Genomic DNA, 22,100 nt, shown 5'->3' with positions numbered 1-22,100 from the left:
CACTCAATGTCACCACACTGATTTTGTGCCAATCCACATATGAAAGCTGGAGAAAGCTGGAGCAGTGTACCTAACGGCCGAATTGCAGCCGTGGCGATATCCTTTTCCAACCCCACTCCCTCTCGTGTCATATTGCTCGTGTCAAACATCTCTTTGGCTTAGTGCTGTCTGAACTGACTGAATCAGGAGACTGGGGGCAGTCCCTGTTACCCAGGCTAGAGTCAACATAAGCAATGACCACTGGCTACCCATAGGCTACAGGAGTCAACATACTGTAAGCAATGGCCCACTGGCTGGCTACCCATAGGCTACAGGAGTCAACATACTGTAAGCAATGGCCCACTGGCTGGCTACTTACCCATAGGCTACAGGAGTCAACATAAGCAATGGCCCACTGGCTGGCTACTTACCCATAGGCTACAGGAGTCAACATAAGCAATGGCCCACTGGCTGGCTACTTACCCATAGGCTACAGGAGTCAACATAAGCAATGGCCCACTGGTTGGTTGATTGGCCAGTCACTGGTTGGTTGGTTGGTAGGCCAGACCTGACGCCACTGTGCACCCTCATGGGAGGTCCAGATGCTCACCAGCGCCAAACTGACCTGAGGAGAGGAGGAGAGAGAGAGAGAGGAAAGGAGAGGAGAGGAAAGGAGAGGAGAGGAGGAGATGGGAGGAGAGGAGAGGAGGGGAGGACGGGAGGGGAGAGGAGAGGAGGAGAGAGGAGAGGAGATGAGAGGGGAGGACGGGAGGGGAGAGGAGAGGAGGAGAGAGGGGAGGAGACATGAGGAGATGGGACGAGAGGGGAGAGGGAGGTAGAAGGAGATGGGAAGAGAGAAGAGAGGGGGGCATAGGAAACAGTGACCTCCACATAAGAACTACATTACATGCAGGGTCAGGACCATCAGCAACACCTTCACTAACCACCAGGGGGCCACCACCCACCGGCTGAAAGTCCCTGCTCTATGACATCAATGGATGTTCTCAAACTCTCTCCTCAATCCTCATTTTAAAAGGGATGAGGTAAAGTTGATGCATTCTGTCCATGGATAGCCTACCAGAAATCCCTCTCAGATATTCTGTTATGGTTCACTGAAGTGGCATGTGCTGGTAGCATATCTGATAATGGTCGTTGAATGACTTGAAAAAAAAAATGGTGAAAAAATGGTGTTAGAAATTGCTCACATGAAATGGTTAATGCTTTTAATGTTTTATTGTCCTTATTCATTTACCAATCCAATTGTATTGAATATCACAACATTGCTGTATATAATGAAACTAGGCACAGTACATGCAGCAAGCTAAACGAGGTGGGCATTAGCATACCTTTAACATTAATATCCACACAATGAGACATATTTTTACTGTTTATTAAATGGCTTTGTTTCTTCATAGTGTCCTCTCCTATAGGTTTCCCTCTCAGTATGTCATCCCTGGTTCAGAGTCAGTATCAGCTCTAACTGTGCTGCTCTACTCTTACTGAGGCCTTCACTGGTAACATCTGCAGAGGAACATTACTGTAACTAATGAAGAATGGAAACACTCTCTCAGTGAACGTGTGTGTGAAGGTGTGTATGTGTGTGTTATTATCAGGGTTAGAGAATGACAGCTCTCCTCTGTCCCAGTCCAGCTGCACTCTGATCCTCTGGAGTTTCTGCTGCACTGTGAGGTGAGTGGAGTCATGAGGAGAAGCATGTGCTCTATATGCAGCATCATAATACCACACAGTCCACACTCCACTCCTGGAGCTGTAGTCTCCCTTCCTCTGGAGAGACTCTGTCATCACACCCACAGCCCAGAATGTGTTCTCTCCAACCTCCACATCCCAGCAGTGAGTCCCTGAGTTAAAGCCCTCAGAGCCCAGCACACTGACATACTCATCAAATCTCTCTGGGTTATCAGGAAGCTGCTGCACCTCATCACCATATCTCACACTGGTCAGATCCTCAGACAGGATGAGATTTGGGTGTGCAGTGTTGGGATCCAGAGTCACAGGAGCTGCAGAGAGAAAGAACACACACATGAGCTGAACACTGAGTGGTGTGTGATGAGGATGTGAATGATGGTCATTATTAATAGTGGTGCTACCAAGTAATGGCAGGAGAAGTAATGACACAGTATATTAGCATGCACACACACACACACACACACACACACACACACACATACATACACACACACACAACCTCTCTCCAATCAGATATACTAGCACTGGTCACGCACACACACACACGCACGCACGCACGCACGCACGCACACACACCACCCCTTTCTGATCACACACACACTACCTCTCTCTCTGATCAGATATACTACCTCACTCTTATCAGATACTAACACTGATCACACACATACACCCACACACACACACACACACACAACCTCTCTCTGATCAGATATACTAGCACTGGTCACATACACACACACACACACACACACACACACACACAACCCATCTCTGATCACACACACACACAGACACTACCCTTCTCCAATCAGATATAATAGCACTGGTCGCACACACACACACACACACACACACACGCATAAACGCACACACGCGCACATGCACACGCACACGCATGCACACACACACACACACACACACACACACAGTAACACACACTGCCACTGATCACACATACTTCCACTGTCTGATCACACACACTCTGTCCCATTCCCACATGTGTTACCTCACACAGGGACAGTGTGTAGTGCAGTGTGTAATGTGTCTAATGGTTTGAGTTTCTGTTTTGTAAACAAAGGCAGCTTTAAGCTGCTAATAACCCCTGGACAAATGTAACTGTATCATCTACCCCAGTAGCACAGTCTATCCTCTCCTCATTCCGAACATTGCTTATGTGTGTTTGGTGATGTGGAAACAGCAGACTACTCACTGTACTGAACAGTCTCCTGCATCTTCTCCCAGACTCTGAACTTCAGGTTGCCCAGGTGCTTTGCCACATTGATCAGAGCTCCTGAAACCCTCTCTGGATCCTGCAGTGTGCACTGGGCTCTGGAATAACATTCAGGAGTCAGTGCTGCTGTGGGTTTGGGTTCAGAACCACAGAGAAGAGAGAGACAGAAGGCAGATCACTCACCTTTCCACTGTGCTCTTGTAGTTCTGGAAAATAAGAAATTAGGGAATATGTCAGGCATTATTGATATGACTAGATCTTTTAGAATCTGTACAATAACAGACTCCCCTTTTCAAGTGTAAGGTTTTCATTTATCAAATAACACGCACAGTGATTAGTATTCATCATATGCTTTTGTATATGTATTTTGTATAACCATGTCCTGTCCCAAGCCCTGCAGTCCACATTACATGTACATGTTTTCATTTAGCTGCACTCTTATCCAGAGTGACCTGCAGAGACAGATTACAGGGACAGTCACCCTGGAGCAACTCAGGGTTAAGTGTCCTGCTCAGGGACACAACTGCAGTAACCAGGAATCAAACCCACACCCTTCTGACTTCTGATTGGCTGGGCCAAGTTCCCTGACCATCACCACCCTGTTGGTTATTTGCCGACTAAACATTTGACAGCTGACAAGATACTGACTACAAAGCCATTCTCTTCCTCCTCCTCCTCCTCCTCCTTTGATCAGACAGAGACCCCACATGTGCGCGTGCGCGCGCACGCACACACACACACACACACACACACACACACACACACACACACATAATTTGATCAGACAGACCCCGCTCTAGAGAGACAGCCCTGCACTCTGACCACATCACCCAAGAACTGGAGTCACTGATACGGCAGTGAGAACACAAACTAAACCATCATGTCAGACTTAATGACGTTCTGAAGTCATCACTGATCATGTGATCAGATCCATATTCATTCAGACTTCTGCTGCTCTCTCATCTTAGTGTTTCTCTCTCCAAAATAACACCAACTGATTCCACAACCCATGATGTGCTATGAATGTGAATGTCTGACGTTGAACTGTTGAGCTTCATGTTGGACACTGATGCTCCAGAAAGAAACTTCATATCTGACAGACAGGAGTTGAATCTGATCTTACTATCCATCATAATCACTCATAGCATGATGTGTAAAATGATGTTTGATACAATGATGTGAGTGGCATGAGCAGGTCAACAACATATTACAGCCAGAGGTTTTTTTTTATTACAGCAGATTTAACACACTTCATTATGATTATACAGACAGTGGATGGTCCATACCTGCAGGAATGTGATGTCATCAGCTCCCATCTCCTCCTCTATGGCTCTGATGGTGTCTGAAAGAGATGAGATCTCTCTGCTCATCTTCTCAATCTTCTTCTTCATCATCTGACTCTTCTGCTTCTCTTCCTTCTTCACTGCAGCTATCCTGGCTGTCTCTTCATCTAGTAAAAACTGGTGAAGCTTCTCAAACTCCTGCTTGATCTGCCTCTCTGTGTGTTGGGTTTGTGTCTACAAAACAACAACAACAACAACATATTATTGATTCAATTTAATTATGAACACATAAGTAGGTTATATTTGAAACCATCCATACTGTAACTCTTCAAATTATTTACAGTCTCAGGTCTCACCTTAATATGTGCTGCTGTTTTATCACAGATGAGTTTGACCTCTATAAAGGTCTTCAGTTTTGTCTGTAAGGGCTGCAATTTGATCTTGAGCTCCTCCTGCAAGGAACATACAATACATTAGCCTTTAATCTACTTATTAGCCTATAGTTTATATACCTCCCTGTCAGGAACATGAACAAATAGAGAAAATGCAAAAAGACGATAGGGTACTTAGAGAATGTGTATTATAAACATATAATAACAGGGGAACAGAAAGAGTGGGGAAATGAAGTAAAAACACACATTAGATCTTTGTGCCCTAAACAAAAAACACACACGCTAAATCTGTGTGCACAGAGTCAGAATTGATTTTGTGTCGCCATGGGATACCAGAGAGTATATAGTATGTAGATATTTTTCACAAAGATCTCTGTTTCTCGAGGTCACCGAGTATTGTCGGTACAAACTCCCCCCAAAACAATAGTTTCTACCAACTCAAGCTGCTACAGCCAACAGCTAGAACTGCCAGGCAGCTATAGCGCTACACTCTGGGGACAGGAGCATAGGGGATCATCAACATATCCCTAGAGTGTAAACATGAGATCTATGTGGAAATTCCCCTTTAAATAGACACAAACACAGACAATACGTGAATATTTCCAGATCAAGAGTCCCATAATACTCATTTAGAGACATTAGAGATAGTGAAGGTCCATTATGTGGGAAGCAGTAGTAGTATACCTCTTGATGCCACTTTTTTTTTATTTATTTTTTTTAAAGGAAAACCTTTGAACATAATTCTCAACCAGTGGAAAGTGACAAAAGGGCCACTTCTCCAGCTTGGTATTAAGTGTCATAGTTCTGTAGTGACCGGATGCCAGAGTGTCCACATGTGTAACCCATGCTGATGGTTGGCAGCTTGGCGAGAGGGGGGCGGATCCCCTGGAGCTTCCTGTTGAGGATGTTGTTCCTCTTTATGTCCTGGGCCAGTTGTGGGCCAGTTGTGGGCCACTGAGTTCTGGAGCCTTACAGGAGAACTACTGTAATGTGTACTGGCCAATAAACAAGAGAACTAAACACTGCCATTGGCTGAGACATTGCAATACCAGCATTCTGGCGCACAGTGCTGCCATTGGCTGAGACATTACAGTGCAATACCAGCATCCCGGGTACACAGTGGCACTCACTGAGATGCTGCTTTGATAAGTCTGCCATTATTTTAAGGCAACATTGTTACTTTAAGAGGTGCTGTTTCAGGCAAATGCATATTTTCAATTTCAATTATCAAAAATGATTTAATTACTCAAAAAATGGCATTTCAATTTCAATATCAAGCAACAGCCAACAGCCATCTGTGTCTATAATTTGTTGGAGACAGTCAAGGTCGAGGTGAGTTTGTGCAGTATATTCTGCTTGAATCGTCCACAATCACTACAGTGCTTGATTTTCAAACAGAATGTTTGAATGTTTTCTTACCTTACGGTCCTGTGCTGCTTCATCTATCGGACTGAAGGTGTGATTCTTATGTTTCTTTGATATCTGGCACACCACACACACAGGCTGTTTATCTTCCAGACAGAAGATCTTCAGTTTTTCATTGTGCAGACTGCAGAACACATCAGACCCTGATGAAGCTCTCTGACTTTGTTCCTGTAAGAAGGTCTCACACAGGTTCCTTAACGCCATGTTAGGGGGATAGACATCTTTTGAGCACTTCCTCCTGCAGTAGGGACATTCTCTGTGTCCTTTGCTCTCCCAGAACTGCTGCAGACAGGCTTTACAGATGCTGTGAGCGCAGGTTAAAATGACAGGATCCTTGAAGATGTCACAGCACACAGGACAGGTGAGATCGTCCTCCATTTTAGAAGCCATTTTGTCTCTACAGTAAAGTCTCTTTTCTCTTGAGGCTCTCTCTGCAGCTTCACTTTCACTTTCAGCAGCCTGAGCAGACGTGACAGTGCCAAACTCAAACTCAAACTCTTCTCTGTTTCACACTTTAGTCCAAAAGACGTTCAGCCTCACCAGCTTCAGTTTAAACTCACAGTTTAAGTTCCTCAACCTCCTCAACCTGCCACACAACTTCACTTCCTGTGCTGGCTGCAGCCAGTCAAAGGGAGGGACTAAGGTAAAGAAGGATTCTGATTGGTCAGTCTCTTAGTTGCCAGACCAGTTCCTTGTGCTGCTGTCACATCACTGGAGTTCAGTTCAAAGTCCCAGTTATGGGTGTGAACTGCACTTGGCACAGAGACTGACTCTATATCAATGAATTACACACAGACTCTCCCCACACAGACTTTGATCTTGACATTCAGGTTAAAAGGAGGCAGGTAAGAGCTGGACACATAACATCCTAACTACCTTACAAGCAACTGAACTGTTTCAGTATATTACTACACATACAGTTAAAAATTCCAGTTGTGGGAGTGAACTGAACCAGCCAGAGACACAGAGACTGACTCCAGATCAGTGGATTACACGCAGACTCTCTCCCCACACAGACATTGATCTTGACATTCAGGTTACTGTAAAAGTAGGCAGGCAAGAGTTTAACTCTGGACACATAACTACCTCATATGATGAAGCCAATAAACTGGTTCAGAATGTGCATACTGCAATGTGGACAAAGAAACTAGTAAAAAAATGCAGGTGCACTCAATGTCACCACACTGATTTTGTGTCAATCCACATATGAAAGCTGGAGAAAGCTGGAGCAGTGTACCTAACGGCCGAATTGCAGCCGTGGCGATATCCTTTTCCAACCCCACTCCCTCTCGTGTCATATTGCTCGTGTCAAACATCTCTTTGGCTTAGTGCTGTCTGAACTGACTGAATCAGGAGACTGGGGGCAGGCCCTGTTACCCCTAGGCTAGAGTCAACATAAGCAATGACCACTGGCTACCCATACAGTAGGCTACAGGAGTCAACATACTGTAAGCAATGGCCCACTGGCTACTTACCCATAGGCTACAGGAGTCAACATAAGCAATGGCCCACTGGCTGGCTACATAGGCTACAGGAGTCAACATAAGCAATGGCCCACTGGTTGGTTGATTGGCCAGTCATTAGCGCAAAAGGTTTTTTTCTGCCAGGCACATTCAGAATAATGTATACGAAATATGCGATGCACCATCCTCCAACACCGTCTGTGTTGCATGCATTTCAGGACTCAAACTTTTGAAATGCTCAATTTTATAGACTCACTAGGGGGCGATATTGCATGACATGGTACCGAATCTGGCAAACCAACAACTTCAAGAACATCAACTTGACTCATGCAATAAAAAGTTCCCGTCTCCCTGGACAGCCTTCTGTCTTCTCTGTACAGGTAGGCTACATATTTCCTCCCCATTAACCTATATGTTCTGCTCAGTCTGATCTAGGTGTAAGTAGCCTGAATTACAGGAGCGGAGACTTGACATAATTCAGGGACACACGACACGTTAGTCACTCACAGCTCACAGGCAGTTTCTGTTTTGTTCTCCATGTGCTACCTATCGTTAGCCCACGTCTCCTAATGTAACGTTAGCCTACAACCTGTGTAGGCCACCATATTTTTGTATTGGGCCGGTTTTGTGCAACTTAATATAACCGCCCGTAGGCTAATGTTCCTCAATAGTAGCCTAGCTTATGTCAGGTGAACAAAAGTCTTTGCTAAAGTGTTTGCGTTTTTTAGGTGACCTCTCCGTAAGCAGGTTAGCAGCTAGCCTACCTGTCTTTCTGCTGCAGTTTGACTTCGAAGATGGCGTCGAGTCTCTCCGAGGAGGATTTCTCCTGCCCTGTGTGCTTCGACGTCTTCAAGAATCCCGTCATGCTAACATGCAGTCACAGCTTCTGTGAAGCCTGCGTGAGCCGGTGCTGGGAGGCCAGCGGATCCAGAGACTGTCCAGCCTGCCGAACACCATCTCATGACCCCCCTCGACCTAACCTGGTTTTGAAGAACATATGCGAGACATTTTTACAGCAGAGGAAAGCTTTAGCAGAGACTTGTCAATTACACGATAAGAAACTGGAGTTCTTCTGTTGGGATGATGAACAACCAATTTGCGTGGTGTGTCGAGATTCGGAGACACATTCAAACCACAGAATTTGTCCCATAGAGACGTTATCCTGTAAACGAAAAGTAAGTGATTTGTTGAAGGGGGTCGGGGGTCTTGGAATTTTATACTCTCCCAACACACGTGTGTGGGTAGCCTACCCAAATAGTAATTCATGTTTTTTTCCCCTATAGTCAGGTAGAACTTTGTGGAATTTGGGCATAAGTGTGACATAAGGTACTAATGCAATTTTTTTGCATAAATTGATAGTTTAGGGGGTGTCCTTTCAGAATCTGATGGGTGCCGCTCCGGCACCCTTGAGCATTTTCTTTAAAATGACATCATCTGCCACACCCCTTTTTTTATCATAGAAAGTCGTCTGAATATACATTAACATATAAACCCATCATGTATGGTATCAAATTAAAGCTCTTCTCATGCAGGAATCAGCTTTGACCATCAAAAAGATGAAAAAAAAAAGTTCAGGTCCCTTCAGAGAACAAAATACCATTTGCAAAGTGACCTTTAAGGTCAGATTACGTTCCTTTTTGCCGCATAATAGCTGACTCTAAATCATGTCATATTTTGGTATTAAATTGAATAAATGATGGAACTGCCATTTAGCCTAATACAGTGATTCTTAACCACAGGGCCGCGGCCCAGACTTACGGTGATTCTTAACCAGAGGGCCGCAAGACATGTTCAGTGTTGCACCTGTTGGCCGCAAGGGCCGCGGTACTGGGTAGATTATCAAATGAAGACATCAGAGATATGTAATGCATGAGACTTAATTCCATTCACCTTGTGGGTATATCCGTATCGAGGATATGTACTGCAAATGCTGCTAGCTACGTTAGCACATTGTCGTTATACCTATGCACTCACAAGAATCCTTACAAAACTGCTGGGATTCTGACACTACACATTTCACTAAAGGGGAGACTTGCCCAACGTGTTAGAATGAATGGATGGCCAGAAGTTCATCGCCAGAAAGCTACCATTAAGTGAATCCAGCCATGTCTAAAAACAAATACCGTTAACGTAACGTAATGAAATTGCACTTGTGAAATATCTACCAATAAATACAAAAACGTGCGCTTTTTGGATGTGAATGATGAATATTAAATGGGCCACTTTCTACTATAACAAACTGGGCCTCAAGGTTGAAAAGGTTAAGAACCCCTGGCCTAATACATACAGGAATACAATCATTCAATAGTAATTCATTTTATTGTGAATATTATAGCAAGTCTGATGTACCCTTGTTAGTTAGCATGTTAGTTATAATTTCCCTTGAATCTGTCACTGAATTTGACAGCAATGTTGTGAGGTACTTCCCAGGTAGTTAAGCACATTAATTATGACTGTCCTTGGATCCCCCCCCAGAATTACAGAAAACAATATTTTTCATCCTATCATTTCTTTAATGCTTTAAGAATAGACACCAAACGTGGTAAAAACAGCTGTCTTCTTTCTATCCTGGTCACCCATAGCCACTTGAAAGTAACCCATGTCAGGTCCAAAGTGGGGAACAGCTGTGCCTTGCCCAGTGCATGAAGCGCCTCCTCTATCTGTGGAAGTGGGTATGCATCTTTGCACATGACCATGTTCAGCTTTCTGTAGTCACAGCAAAAGCGCACACTCCCGTCTTTTTTTTCGCACAATGACCACTGGCGATGCCCAGGGGTTGCTACTCTCTTTGCCCCACTATGTCCTGTACATGTCGCTTGAACTTTTGATCGGGTGGGTGTCACCAGTTTATATGTTATGTCATGTGTCACTGTAGTTGTGTAGCCATAGTCATTGTCGTGGCTTGAGAAGACATCCCCGTAGCTTTTCAACAGTGCACTAAGCTTTACATGCTGTGCCGAGTTAAGCTCTCCTGCAGCTACCTGTACTGGAAGAGGCATACATTGGTGTCCATCTTCGGTAGCCTGAACACTGTTCAACATGCAATACCCCATCCATTTCATCAAACCCCACCACCTCTTTTGGACAGATCCTCTGTGACTTGGACACCACAGCTACCCTGGCCCTGGATATTAGTTTTATGGCCTTCTCACAGGTATTCATAACCCCGACAGGGACTTTTCCACCTGCTGCCTTTCCGAGTATGTTGGCAACCAGAAGCCCCTTCTGGATGCTGATCTTTGGAGTGGCTTCCACCAGGAATGGCATTCCACTGTTGGAGGCACCAGCCTTCAATCACCTTCTTACTGTGTGGTGGGATGGTGATCACTTCTCTGCCAGCCACCTTGACAAACCCAATTTTGCCATCTGAATCCAAGAATTCCACCTCATTCTTGACCCTAGCCAACACACGACGGACACTTGCCTCTGGTTGAGCAGCCTTTTCATCCTCATTGCATCCACACCCAGCAGAGAGGTCACTAGATCTTTGATGATGTTCATCCCCATAATGCCAGGGAGCCCATTTTTACATCTTTACAACATCCAGATGGGTGTCTCTCAGTATGAAGATGCACCGCCACTAAAGAGTGGTTCCAAAACACTCAACATCTGCTTCAAGACAACCAAGGACCGGCATGTTCAGTCCATAGGCTCCACCCAATGGGTGGACTTTAGCTGTTCCTCCCCAAAGTGTTCTCTAAAGTGAGACTCTTTGATGGTGGTGACCTCAAACCCAGTGTCCCAAAGGCAGCTTGTCTTCACTCCAGAGATCATCAGGTCAACCGTCCAGCAGTGACCAAATGCATTTTGTTTCAGGAACTGGTCGACTTCAGTGTCAACACAGTCTGCCAGCCCACTCCTGATCATTGATTAACCAGGGGGCCTTGGTTCGCTCTCTGGTGGAGTATTCTGTGCACTGTCTGCCTCTCCTGGAGCATGTCTTTGCCGGGTGACTTGGCCATGACTGTTGACTGGTGTGACCGGACTCTCCACATGTGTAGCAGATGTACTGCCCTTCCTGGTCTCTTAATGGCTCTCTCTTTGAGTCACGAGGTGGTCGTCTGCTTCAGGGATCCATTGCAAAGGTGATGAGCAGTGTGCAAATAAAATTTCGACTTTCAGTGGAGGATACTGATGACAGCGAGGGAGAAATGTCTGATTGAATGAATGTTCTTTGGAGGAGACATTTGATGTTTGTGATGTGTACAAGGACATTTGTACACATCATGTATTTTTTTAAATTGACATCATTGATTTGTGTTTGAGAAGAGCTTTCATTTGATACCATATACATAATGGGTTTTATACAGTAATGTGAGTCTAGTTCTTTTTTTATGGTCAACAAAAGGGGGCGTGGCAGATTATGTCATTAAAAATCATTGTTTTCATCTTTTTGATGGTCAAAGCTGATTCCTGCATGAGAAGAGCTTTAATTTGATACCATACATGATGGGTTTATATGTTAATGTACACTGCTCAAAAAAATAAAGGGAACACTGGTTCATAGGAGTATAGCATCAAGTCAGTCACACTTGTGAGATATTGATTTGGCCAGTTATGTAACAGAGGTGGTTTGTGAATCAGGTTGACCTGCTTTGATGTCAACAAAATTTTCTACAGGTGTACTAGAGGGCCAACTGTGAGACGACCCCCAAAACAGGAATGTCTTTACAGGTGGTGGCACCTGGTAATTTTTCCATCTTCATCCTTATTGACTGATTTGTCACTAGTTTTGCATTTGGATAAGGTCAGTGTTACCACTGGTAGCATAAGCCAGTATCTGGAGCCTACAGAGGTTGCACAGGGTAGTCCAACTCCTCCAGATTGGCACACCAATACGTTCCATTGCCAAAATGACTGCTGTGTCTCCCATTGCAGTCTCAAGAGCATGAAAGAGATTCCAGGAGACAGGCAATTGCTCTAGGACAGCAGGGCAGAGTGGTAGAAGATCCTTAACCCAGTAGCAGGACCAGTATCTGCTCCTTTGTGCAAGGAGGAACAGTAAAAGCCCTACTAGAGCCTTACAGAATGACCTCTAGCAGGTCACTGGTGTGAATGTCTCTGGCCACACTGCCAGAAACAGACTTCATGAAGGTGGCCTGAGGGCCCGATGGCCTCTAGAGGGACATGTGCTCCCTGCCCAGCACTGAGGAGCTCAATTGACATTTGCCATAGAATGCAATATTGGCAGGTCTAACACTAGTGCCCTGTACTTTTCACAGATGAGAGCAGGTTCACCCTGAGCACATGTGACAGACATTGAAGGGTCTGGAGATGTCGTGGAGAACGTTATGCTGCCTGCAACATCATTCAGCATCATTCAGCATGACCGGTTTGGTGGTGGGTCAGTAATGGTCTGGGGAGGCATACCCTTGGAGGGATACACAGAACAGGGCAGTGAACACAGGTCCCTCTAGAGGCTATCGGGCCCTCAGGTCAACCTCATAAAGTCCGTTTCTGACAATGTGGTCTGAGACATTCACACCAGCGGCCTGCTGGAGGTCATTCTGTAGGGCTCTAGCAAAACTCCTACTGTTCCTCCTTGCACAAAGGAGCAGATACTGGTCCTGCTATTGGGTTAACAACCTTCTACCACTCTGCCCTGCTCTCCTAGAGCAACTGTCTGTCTCCTGGAATCTCTTCCATGGTCTTGAGACTGCAACGGGAGACACAGCAATCTTTTTGGCAATGACAAGTATTGGTGTGCCATTCTGGAGGAGTTGGACTACCCTGTGCAACCTCTGTAGGCTGCAGACACTGGCTTATGCTACCAGTAGTAACACTGACCCTATCCAAATGCAAACCTAGTGAAAAATCAGTCAAGAAGGATGAAGATGGAAAAATTACCAGTTGCCACCACCTGTAAAAACATTCCTGTTTTGGGGGTCGTCTCACAGTTGGCCCTCTAGTACACCTGCAGTAAATTTCGTTGACATCAAAGCGGGTCAACCTAATTAACAACCACCTCTGTTACATAACTGTCCAGATCAATATTCCACAAGTGTGACTGACTTGATGCTATACTCCTATGAACCAGTGTTCCCTTTATTTTTTTGAGCAGTGTATATTTAGACGACTTTCTATGATCAAAAAGGGGTGTGGCAGATGATGTCATTTTAAGGAAAATGCTCAAGGGTGCCGGAGCGGCACCCGTCAGATTCTGAGTCTACACCCCCTAAACTCTCAGATTATGCAAAAAAATTGCATTAGTACCTTATGTCACACCTATCCTGGGGTTCTACCTGACTACTAGTCGACACTAGAGGCTAAACTGCAGCCTTTGCGGAAGCAGCTGAAGGCCTTTCAGGAGGCCAAACTCATTTATGAGCAAACAGCGAAGCACATAGAGGTACAGTAAGAACAATTATTTACACAGGTTCCTACTTGGCTATATCCTTGGTTAAAAAGGACAGAGCCTAAACTGGCTGTGGGACTCTGCCCTATTCATTTAACAGAACCAAAACTTGACAGTAAAATAAGATAATTAAATTCACTTAACATTGTGTGCACACATGTTTACCTGGTTTCTTGAGGATTGATAATTCAGTCAGGATTAGTTTGGTCATCTGCAAATTATATCTATTGCTGTTCGAGCAAATCTCTCTTTCACGCAGTTCTAGAATAGCATCTCCAAGATCAATCAATTGATTTTTTCCCCAACAGTCTCAGGCTGAAGATGTTGAGGAGGGTATTGAGGGGGTGCTGAACGACTTCTTGGGCTTTCTGAAGCATACCAAGATGGACAAGATGCATGCACTCAAGATGGAGAAGAGGTTGAAGATTCAAATGGTTAAAGAGAAGAAGGAGAAAGCAGACAGAGAGATCTCATCCCTCACTTCCACGATAGAGTCCACAGAGGAGGCCATGGGGGCTGACGTCACCACATTCCTTCGGGTAGGGGCTGTCCTCGGACATAGACCTCTGAAGTTCGCCCACAACAAAGTTACCGTCTTTTCGCAAATAAGGTCCGGTATCTTGAGATGTTTTGTGTGGGAAAATAACATGGGGATTTTGAATTATCGCACCTGTTAAACTCTCGCGGGGACGAAGAAATTGGAAATGCAGACGTTTCACACTACAAAGTTTTGTATCTGCCTTTGAGTGGATACTGTGATCTTCGGTAGGTGAAAACGGCACACTTTGGTCTTTGCTACCCCAGAGCAATGTAACTTACCATAGGCAGTTAGTTTCAATTAGCACCCAGATCTCCTTATATGGGCAAAGATGGCAGCTTTGGATCCTTTTTCTAGGCGAACTTCAGAGGTCTATTGACATTAAAGGGCCATAAATGGAAATTACATTTACAACTGTTAAGTCTGACCAAAGCTGATTAACTTACAGACAAAATCAATTTGCTGATTTAACAGCATGGGCAAGACCTTAACTGCAAACATTGATGAGCCAACTCAGTGCCACATAATAGCAATAGTTCATACAGAAGAGTCACAAAATTGGTCTTGTTTTAATTAGAACATTCTGGAGGCGTATCAGTGTGGACCACTGATCTATAAAGAATAACTTTATTCTTTATAGATCAGTGGTGTGGACAGGCAGAAACTGAGAAGTTTGAGTAGAGTGATGTAGACACTGGTGTTCACTTCCTGGTAGGCCTCTGATACTAACACGAGTCCCTTTTCCCCTTTACACTCTCACAGGACTATGAAGAGACAGAGGGAAGGTGTGTGATCTGATCCGCCTCCTTTATCTATTTTTATGATTGTGAACACACACCCGCTGTAGCACTGACTCCTGCTTGTTATTTCAGAATTCAGTGCACACTGCAGGTTCCAGAGTGTGTTTCAGGAGCTCTGATTGATGTCCCAAAGCACCTGGGCAACCTAAGGTTTAGCGTTTGGGAGGAGATGGATTCTTTGGTTTTTTATTGTGAGTATCTCGTACACCTAACTGTTTATCTTCTTGTTTCTCTTTTTTTAAGGCCTATCCTACAAAGTTCAGTGCTTTGAGTCTGTGATGAAGTGCTTTATAAGAAAACTGTTTTATTATTCATTATTTTGTACATGTGTGCATCACACAGTCTCTAATATCAAAACATAAACAGGATTTATCTTGGCTGTTGATGTCAGTACTTTGCGGGCGTGTGGTGGGCTGAGCGGTGCGGTTCAACACAATGCAACCTGCATTGTGTTGAACCGCACCGCTCAGCCCACCACACAGTAGCAGCTCTGCACTCTGCACAGTAGCAGCTCTGCACTCTGCACAGCTCTGCACAGTAGCAGCTCTGCACTTTTGTGTTTCTGTGGACAGGTGTTAATATGTAAACAAACAAACAAACAAACAAACAAACAAAAACGTATCCTCAACAATATCCTCTACTTCACTACAACATCAGACACAGTCATGTGAAAATGAATGGCTTAATCCTACAAGACTAAACACCATAAATAATGGTTTACAATGTCACGACACAACGTTCCAGTTATATTTTAGCTTTGTTGTCTTAATCAGTATTACAAATCTAGAGTATGATATGTTTTGTGGTGTGTGTGTGTGTGTGTGTGTGTGTGTGTGTGTGTGTGTGTGTGTGTGTGTGTGTGTGTCACTCTGCAGTTCCAATCGTCCTGAATCCAAACACTGCCAGCAAACCTGCCATCGTGTGTCCGGATCTGATACAACTGGGTGCTCCTGACCCCATCACCGCTGCTGCTGCCGACGGCAACGACCCCGCCAGCTTCCCAGACCACCCCGGGAGGTTTGATTTCAGGCACAGCGTCCTGGGCTCCGAGGGGTTCGACTCGGGGACTCACTGCTGGGAGGTGGAGGTCGGGGACAGCACGGAGTGGTGCGTGGGCGTGATGGCCGAGTCTGCCCAGAGGAAGGGAGACTTCACCTCCAGGAGCGGCGTCTGGTATCTGGCTTGCCGGGGGGAGGAGAGGTACGAGGCCTGCTGTCCTCCCGACAGGCCGGTAGCCCTCGCAGTGGAGAGGCTGCGGAGGGTCAGAGTGCAGCTGGACTGGGAGAGAGGAGAGCTGCTGTTCTCTAACCCCTGTGACCCAGACACACACCTGCACACGTTCACACACACTTTCACTGAGAGAGTGTTTCCAGTGTGCTCAGCTGATAAGTCTCTCTCAATAATGCCAGGGGATGTTTCTGTAAAACGACACGCTATCATGTCTAGATAAGTACAGGAAGCACACACACACACACACACACACACACACACACACACACACACGGACACAGACCCCTCTTCTGATCCAAGAGCCATATCTAAACACCGTCACCTTTTTTGGCTTGTACACTAGGAAATGTTCCATAGTTCAATTCCTTGGAGAAGGTTTTTTTCCCAGATAATCTATGAAAATCTGTTCCATTTGTTCTTTGTTCCTTTTGTTGAAACACCCAGAGAGGTGTAAAGAGTTCCAACGAAAAGAGACGTTATGATTTATGTGCCAAGTTCACTTGATGTGTTTGTGATTGATGTGTTTATGAATATGTTCAGTTGCTGAAAAATATGAAAATGACAGTATGTAGTGGATGAATAACATAATTGGTTTAATTAGATCCAACTAATTCATAGTAATTTGGTGACAGACCAATCACAGAGAGGGTTACGTGAAGACAATCTGTGAATGTAAATTGTGAATTCATAAGCCCACTTTGACGTTAAATGACAAAGTTTGAAGAAAATGTCAATTTCATTGCCATTCATTATTAGTTCTTAAATATACATATACTGTATATATATATTATTGCTTAAGAGGGCAATCCTACCTGATGTGAGGTCGGACATTTTTGTTTGTTGTTTGTCTGCAGTTTAACATCATTGTTATTTTGTTCGTTCACTACTTAGCACTGACACTGACATGTAATCTTTGATTTATTTGATCTTTATTTCTGTTAATAAAAAAATACCCACTGTTACAATCTATTGGCATCTGTCATCTGTACAAAATAATCAGAGTGGTGGCTTCAGGTGGGGATGTCCAGTTTGTCATCATGCCTGTAGTCCTCCACCTCCATCGCCATCAGGAACTCTGCACAACACACAACAAGGAAGAGCCTCACTCCAGATATCACTATGGCAACAGTATAGATATGGGATATCATTATGGTAACAGTATAGATATGGGATATCATTATGCAGAAACCAGCAGTCTCTCTCTCACACACACACACACACACACACACACACTGTTACCTTCTGTGTAGTCCATGTCGGGCCGTGTGGAGATGAAGACCCAGGCCAACCCCACCAGCAGAAACACACACACACACACACACACACACACACACACACACACTGTTACCCTCTGTGTAGTCCATGTCGGGCCGTGTGGAGATGAAGACCCAGGCCAACCCCACCAGCAGAAACACACACACACACACACACACACACACACACACACACACAGTTACCTTCTGTGTAGTCCATGTTGGGCCGTGTGGAGATGAAGACCCAGGCCAACCCCACCAGCAGAAACACACACACACACACACACACACACACACACTGTTACCTTCAGTGTAGTCCATGTCGGGCCGTGTGGAGATGAAGACCCAGGCCAACCCCACCAGCAGAAACACACACACACACACACACACACACACACTGTTACCTTCTGTGTAGTCCATGTCGGGTCGTGTGGAGATGAAGACCCAGGCCAACCCCACCAGCAGAAACACACACACACACACACACACACACACTGTTACCTTCAGTGTAGTCCATGTCGGGCCGTGTGGAGATGAAGACCCAGGCCAACCCCACCAGCAGAAACACACACACACACACACACACACACACACACACACACACACACACACACACACTGTTACCTTCTGTGTAGTCCATGTCGGGCCGTGTGGAGATGAAGACCCAGGCCAACCCCACCAGCAGAGCCACCACCAGGTTCACCACAATCCAGGGCTTCAGCAGCTGCTGCTCCGAACCAGGGGGCCTTCAGAACAGGGACTGGGGTCAGTGTGTGTGTGTGTGTGTGATAATCACTTGAGCATCTTGTCAGTGGGGTAGAGGTGGTGTGTTTGTGTGTGTATTCCAGTCCTCACTAGAGTGTCTGGTTGCCAGTAGGGTAGAGATGGTGTGTGTGTTTGTGTGTGTATTCCAGTTCTCACTAGAGTGTCTGGTTGCCAGTAGGGTAGAGATGGTGTCAAGTCAAGTCAAGTCAAGTCAAGTAGTTTTTATTTGTCCCAGCTTGGGCAATTGTTTTGCAGCAGTAGCACACACACATACACTTCCATATACACATACACTAACACACTTCCACAGGACATTTATAAAATAAATAAATAAATACACAAAAATATAAAATGTTTTGGGGTAATGAGATGCACAGGGTAAAAGATAAGCCCGGAAATAAATAAACACACAGCCTGCATATGGCTATCTGCAATTCTTGATGGAGTTAAGCAGTTGAACAGCAGAGGGTATAAAAGAGTGCTTGTATCTGTTTGTCCTGGCTAGTGGATATTTAAAACGGGAGCCAGAGGGCAAGAGCTGAAATTCACTGTGCAGAGGATGGGTGTAGTTATCCAAAATAGACTCAGCCTTCCTAGTTGCCTGTTCTTCATATAAAGCAGTCAAGCTTTTCTGTTGGTGTGTGTGTGTCTGTGTGTGAGAGTTCTCACCAGAGTGTCTGGTTGCCAGTAGGGTAGAGATGGATGCGATCACTGGTCATCTGCTGACTCAGAGTCAAGATGAGAGCTGCAAAGTACACTGCAACAACACACACAACCAACCACTCAATCATTTGATCATTCATCCATCCATCCTAGTGGGTATTGTGGTGATAGTGGGTATTGTGGTGATAGTGGGTATTGTGGTGAAAGTGGGTATTGTGGTGAAAGTGGGTATTGTGGTAGGTGGTGATAGTGGGTATTGTGGTAGGTGGTGATAGTGGGTATTGTGGTAGGTGGTGATAGTGGGTATTGTGGTGATAGTGGGTATTGTGGTGAAAGTGGGTATTGTGGTAGGTGGTGATAGTGGGTATTGTGGTGATAGTGGGTATTGTGGTAGGTGGTGATAGTGGGTATTGTGGTAGGTGGTGATAGTGGGTATTGTGGTGATAGTGGGTATTGTGGTGAAAGTGGGTATTGTGGTAGGTGGTGATAGTGGGTATTGTGGTAGGTGGTGATAGTGGGTATTGTGGTGATAGTGGGTATTGTGGTGAAAGTGGGTATTGTGGTAGGTGGTGATAGTGGGTATTGTGGTGAAAGTGGGTATTGTGGTAGGTGGTGATAGTGGGTATTGTGGTGAAAGTGGGTATTGTGGTGAAAGTGGGTATTGTGGTAGGTGGTGATAGTGGGTATTGTGGTGATAGTGGGTATTGTGGTGATAGTGGGTATTGCTGTTGATGTTGTGTGTGTGTGTGTGTGTGTGTGTGTGTGTGTGTGTGTGTGTACGTGTGTGTGTGTGTGAGTGTGTGTGTGTGTGTGTAGGGGGCATCAGTACTCACAGAGGGAGGCCAGGGCTGCTGGGTCCATGGTGAGCAGTCCCCTCAGGGCCATGGAGGCCTTGGCCAGATTCACCCTGACAGGACACACACACACACACACACACACACACACAGGAAGCAGACAAAGAGAGGGGGATGATTGAGAGATCATTGACACCCAGACACAGACACACACACACACACACACCCCTACCTGTCGAAAGCAGACACAGTGCTGATGGCGAGGAGCAGGTAGAGTAGGGACTGGGCAGGGTAGGGTACACACACACACGCACACACACACACACACACACACACACCCCTACCTGTCGAAAGCAGACACAGTGCTGATGGCTAGTAGCAGGTAGAGTAGGGACTGGGCAGGGTAGGGTACACACACACACACACACACACACACACACCCCTACCTGTCGAAAGCAGACACAGTGCTGATGGCTAGTAGCAGGTAGAGTAGGGACTGGGCAGGGTAGGGTACACACACACACACACACACATACACACACACACACCCCTACCTGTCGAAAGCAGACACAGTGCTGATGGCTAGCAGCAGGTAGAGTAGGGACTGGGCAGGGTAGGCCAGGGGGTGGTACTGCTGCAGCAGGTTGGGGAGGGTGGTGAGCTGCTCCCCTGCCAACACGTACACCACGATGATGTTCCACACCGCGTAGCCAGCCAGGAACCCGTGGGAGAACAGACCCATGATCCTGCAACATAGGATGAGGACATGAGCATCACACACACACACACACACACACACGTGGGAGAACAGACCCATGATCCTGCAACATAGGATGAGGACATGAGCATCACACACACACACACACACACACACGTGGGAGAACAGACCCATGATCCTGCAACATAGGATGAGGACATGAGCATTACACACACACACACACACACACACCCACACGTGGGAGAACAGACCCATGGTCCTGCAGGCCAACGCAACATGAGGATATGCCACCGTCTATACAAACAGCATTACACACAAACAGGCACGCACGCACGCACGCACGCACGCACGCACCCACGCACGCACGCATGCACGCACGCACGCACGCACGCACGCACGCACGCACAGCTACACCACCTAAACACAACATCTACTGCAAATATACTGTAGGCTAAGAGCCACTCTTCTGCATGTCTTCTGACTTAGGCCAGTAGGAGGAGCCACTGACTTGTTTAGCTAAAGCAGTTCATTCTTAGGCCAGTAGGAGGAGCCACTGACTTGTTTAGCTAAAGCAGTTCATTCTTAGGCCAGTAGGAGGAGCCACTGACTTGTTTAGCTAAAGCAGTTCAGTCTTAGGCCAGTAGGAGGAGCCACTGACTTGCACTTGTGACCACACCAGCTTGACCTTTGACCCCTGACCTGAAGCCGCTGTGCACCCTCATGGCCACGTCCCGCGTGGACCACATGGTCCTGACCTCCATGAACTCATCCAGCTGCAGGCTGGGGCGGGGGAAGTCCAGACGCTCACCAGCGCCAAACTGACCTGAGAGGAGAGGAGGAGAGAGAACTATTTTAAAAATAGTTCCTATAAGTTTCATTTGTTTTCACTCCACCCCAAACAGATATTGTATCTGTTTGTTTTTTGTAATATGTCAGCTTTGGCAACACTGCTTATTTGAGTCATGCCAATAAAGCTCCTTTGAATTTGAATTTGAATTTGAGAGAGAGAGAGAGAGAGAGAGAGGAGGAGAGGAGAGGAGAGAGAGAGGAGAGGAGAGAAGGAGAGAGAGAGGAGGAGGAGAGAGGAGAGGAAAGGAGGAGAGGAGAGAGAGAGGAGAGGAGAAAGAGAGGAGAAGAGAGGAGAGGAGATGGGAGGAGAGGAGAGGAGGAGAGGAGAGAGAGAGAGAGAGGAGGAGAGAGAAAGAGAAAGAGGAGGAGAGAAAGAGGAGAGGAGAGGAGGAGATGGGAGGAGGAGAGGAGGGAGAGGAGAGAGAGAGGAGAGGAGAGAACGAGATGGGAGGAGAGGAGAGGGGATGAGAGGAAAGGAGATGAGAAGAAACAAGAGGAGAGAGGAGGAGGAGGAGGAGGAGGAGGAGGGGCAAGAGGAGAGAAAGAGATGGTAGGTGAGGGCTTCTCATGGTTTCTCTCAACAAACAACTTTCCCATGGAACATTCTCCACTGTCAGTAATGCCGAAAACTAATTCAACACAAATACACATCTTA

General features: G+C 45.9%; 3 protein-coding genes across 3 annotated transcripts in view; 1 reads left to right on the top strand and 2 right to left on the bottom strand.

Annotated features, from left to right (window-relative positions):
* Positions 1–1,193: 1,193 nt before the first annotated feature.
* Positions 1,194–6,598, bottom strand: LOC134078983 (zinc-binding protein A33-like). Its single transcript, XM_062535147.1, has 5 exons — positions 6,012–6,598; positions 4,557–4,652; positions 4,204–4,434; positions 2,897–3,062; positions 1,194–1,997 (listed from the first exon to the last, which is right to left on the bottom strand). Exons 1-5 carry the CDS (start codon positions 6,405–6,407, stop codon positions 1,456–1,458), a joined length of 1,431 nt encoding a protein of 476 aa, XP_062391131.1. The 5' UTR covers positions 6,408–6,598; the 3' UTR covers positions 1,194–1,455.
* A 1,653-nt stretch (positions 6,599–8,251) lies between these two features.
* Positions 8,252–16,652, top strand: LOC134078825 (E3 ubiquitin-protein ligase TRIM35-like). The gene is made up of 6 exons (XM_062534974.1): positions 8,252–8,655; positions 13,734–13,829; positions 14,144–14,374; positions 15,136–15,158; positions 15,246–15,364; positions 16,049–16,652. Exons 1-6 carry the CDS (start codon positions 8,275–8,277, stop codon positions 16,621–16,623), a joined length of 1,425 nt encoding a protein of 474 aa, XP_062390958.1. The 5' UTR covers positions 8,252–8,274; the 3' UTR covers positions 16,624–16,652.
* Positions 16,653–17,321: 669 nt separating this feature from the next.
* The window catches only part of tmem237a (transmembrane protein 237a), a 14,113-nt gene continuing 9,334 nt past the window's right edge, over positions 17,322–22,100 (bottom strand). Inside the window, exons 7-12 of the mRNA XM_062534975.1 lie at positions 21,296–21,419; positions 20,433–20,624; positions 19,918–19,991; positions 19,091–19,178; positions 18,281–18,402; positions 17,322–17,478 (exon numbers count right to left, since the gene is read on the bottom strand). Coding sequence (XP_062390959.1) covers positions 17,414–17,478; positions 18,281–18,402; positions 19,091–19,178; positions 19,918–19,991; positions 20,433–20,624; positions 21,296–21,419 — 665 coding nt within the window. The 3' untranslated portion in view covers positions 17,322–17,413. The remainder of the gene's footprint in view (positions 17,479–18,280; positions 18,403–19,090; positions 19,179–19,917; positions 19,992–20,432; positions 20,625–21,295; positions 21,420–22,100) is intronic.

This window comes from Sardina pilchardus, chromosome 4, assembly GCF_963854185.1.
Source record: "Sardina pilchardus chromosome 4, fSarPil1.1, whole genome shotgun sequence".
Taxonomy (NCBI): Eukaryota; Metazoa; Chordata; class Actinopteri; order Clupeiformes; family Clupeidae; genus Sardina; species Sardina pilchardus.
The sequence above is the reverse complement of the archived record's forward strand: the minus strand, read 5'-3'. Positions and strand labels throughout refer to the sequence as shown.

Bases quoted from the DNA above. Each gene is read 5' to 3' on its own strand.
- LOC134078983 (XM_062535147.1), bottom strand. From the start codon at position 6,407: ATGGCTTCTAAAATGGAGGACGATCTCACCTGTCCTGTGTGCTGTGAC. The intron at 3,063-4,203 runs GTATGGACCATC...CTTCTCTGTGGT, and splicing joins ATGACATCACATTCCTGCAG to TCTGAACCCAAACCCACAGC. The intron at 1,998-2,896 runs GTGAGTAGTCTG...TTCTCTCTGCAG, and splicing joins GCAGGAGACTGTTCAGTACA to CTCCTGTGACTCTGGATCCC.
- LOC134078825 (XM_062534974.1), top strand. From the start codon at position 8,275: ATGGCGTCGAGTCTCTCCGAGGAGGATTTCTCCTGCCCTGTGTGCTTC. The intron at 8,656-13,733 runs GTAAGTGATTTG...CCTGACTACTAG, and splicing joins CGTTATCCTGTAAACGAAAA to TCGACACTAGAGGCTAAACT. The intron at 15,159-15,245 runs GTGTGTGATCTG...TTGTTATTTCAG, and splicing joins TATGAAGAGACAGAGGGAAG to AATTCAGTGCACACTGCAGG.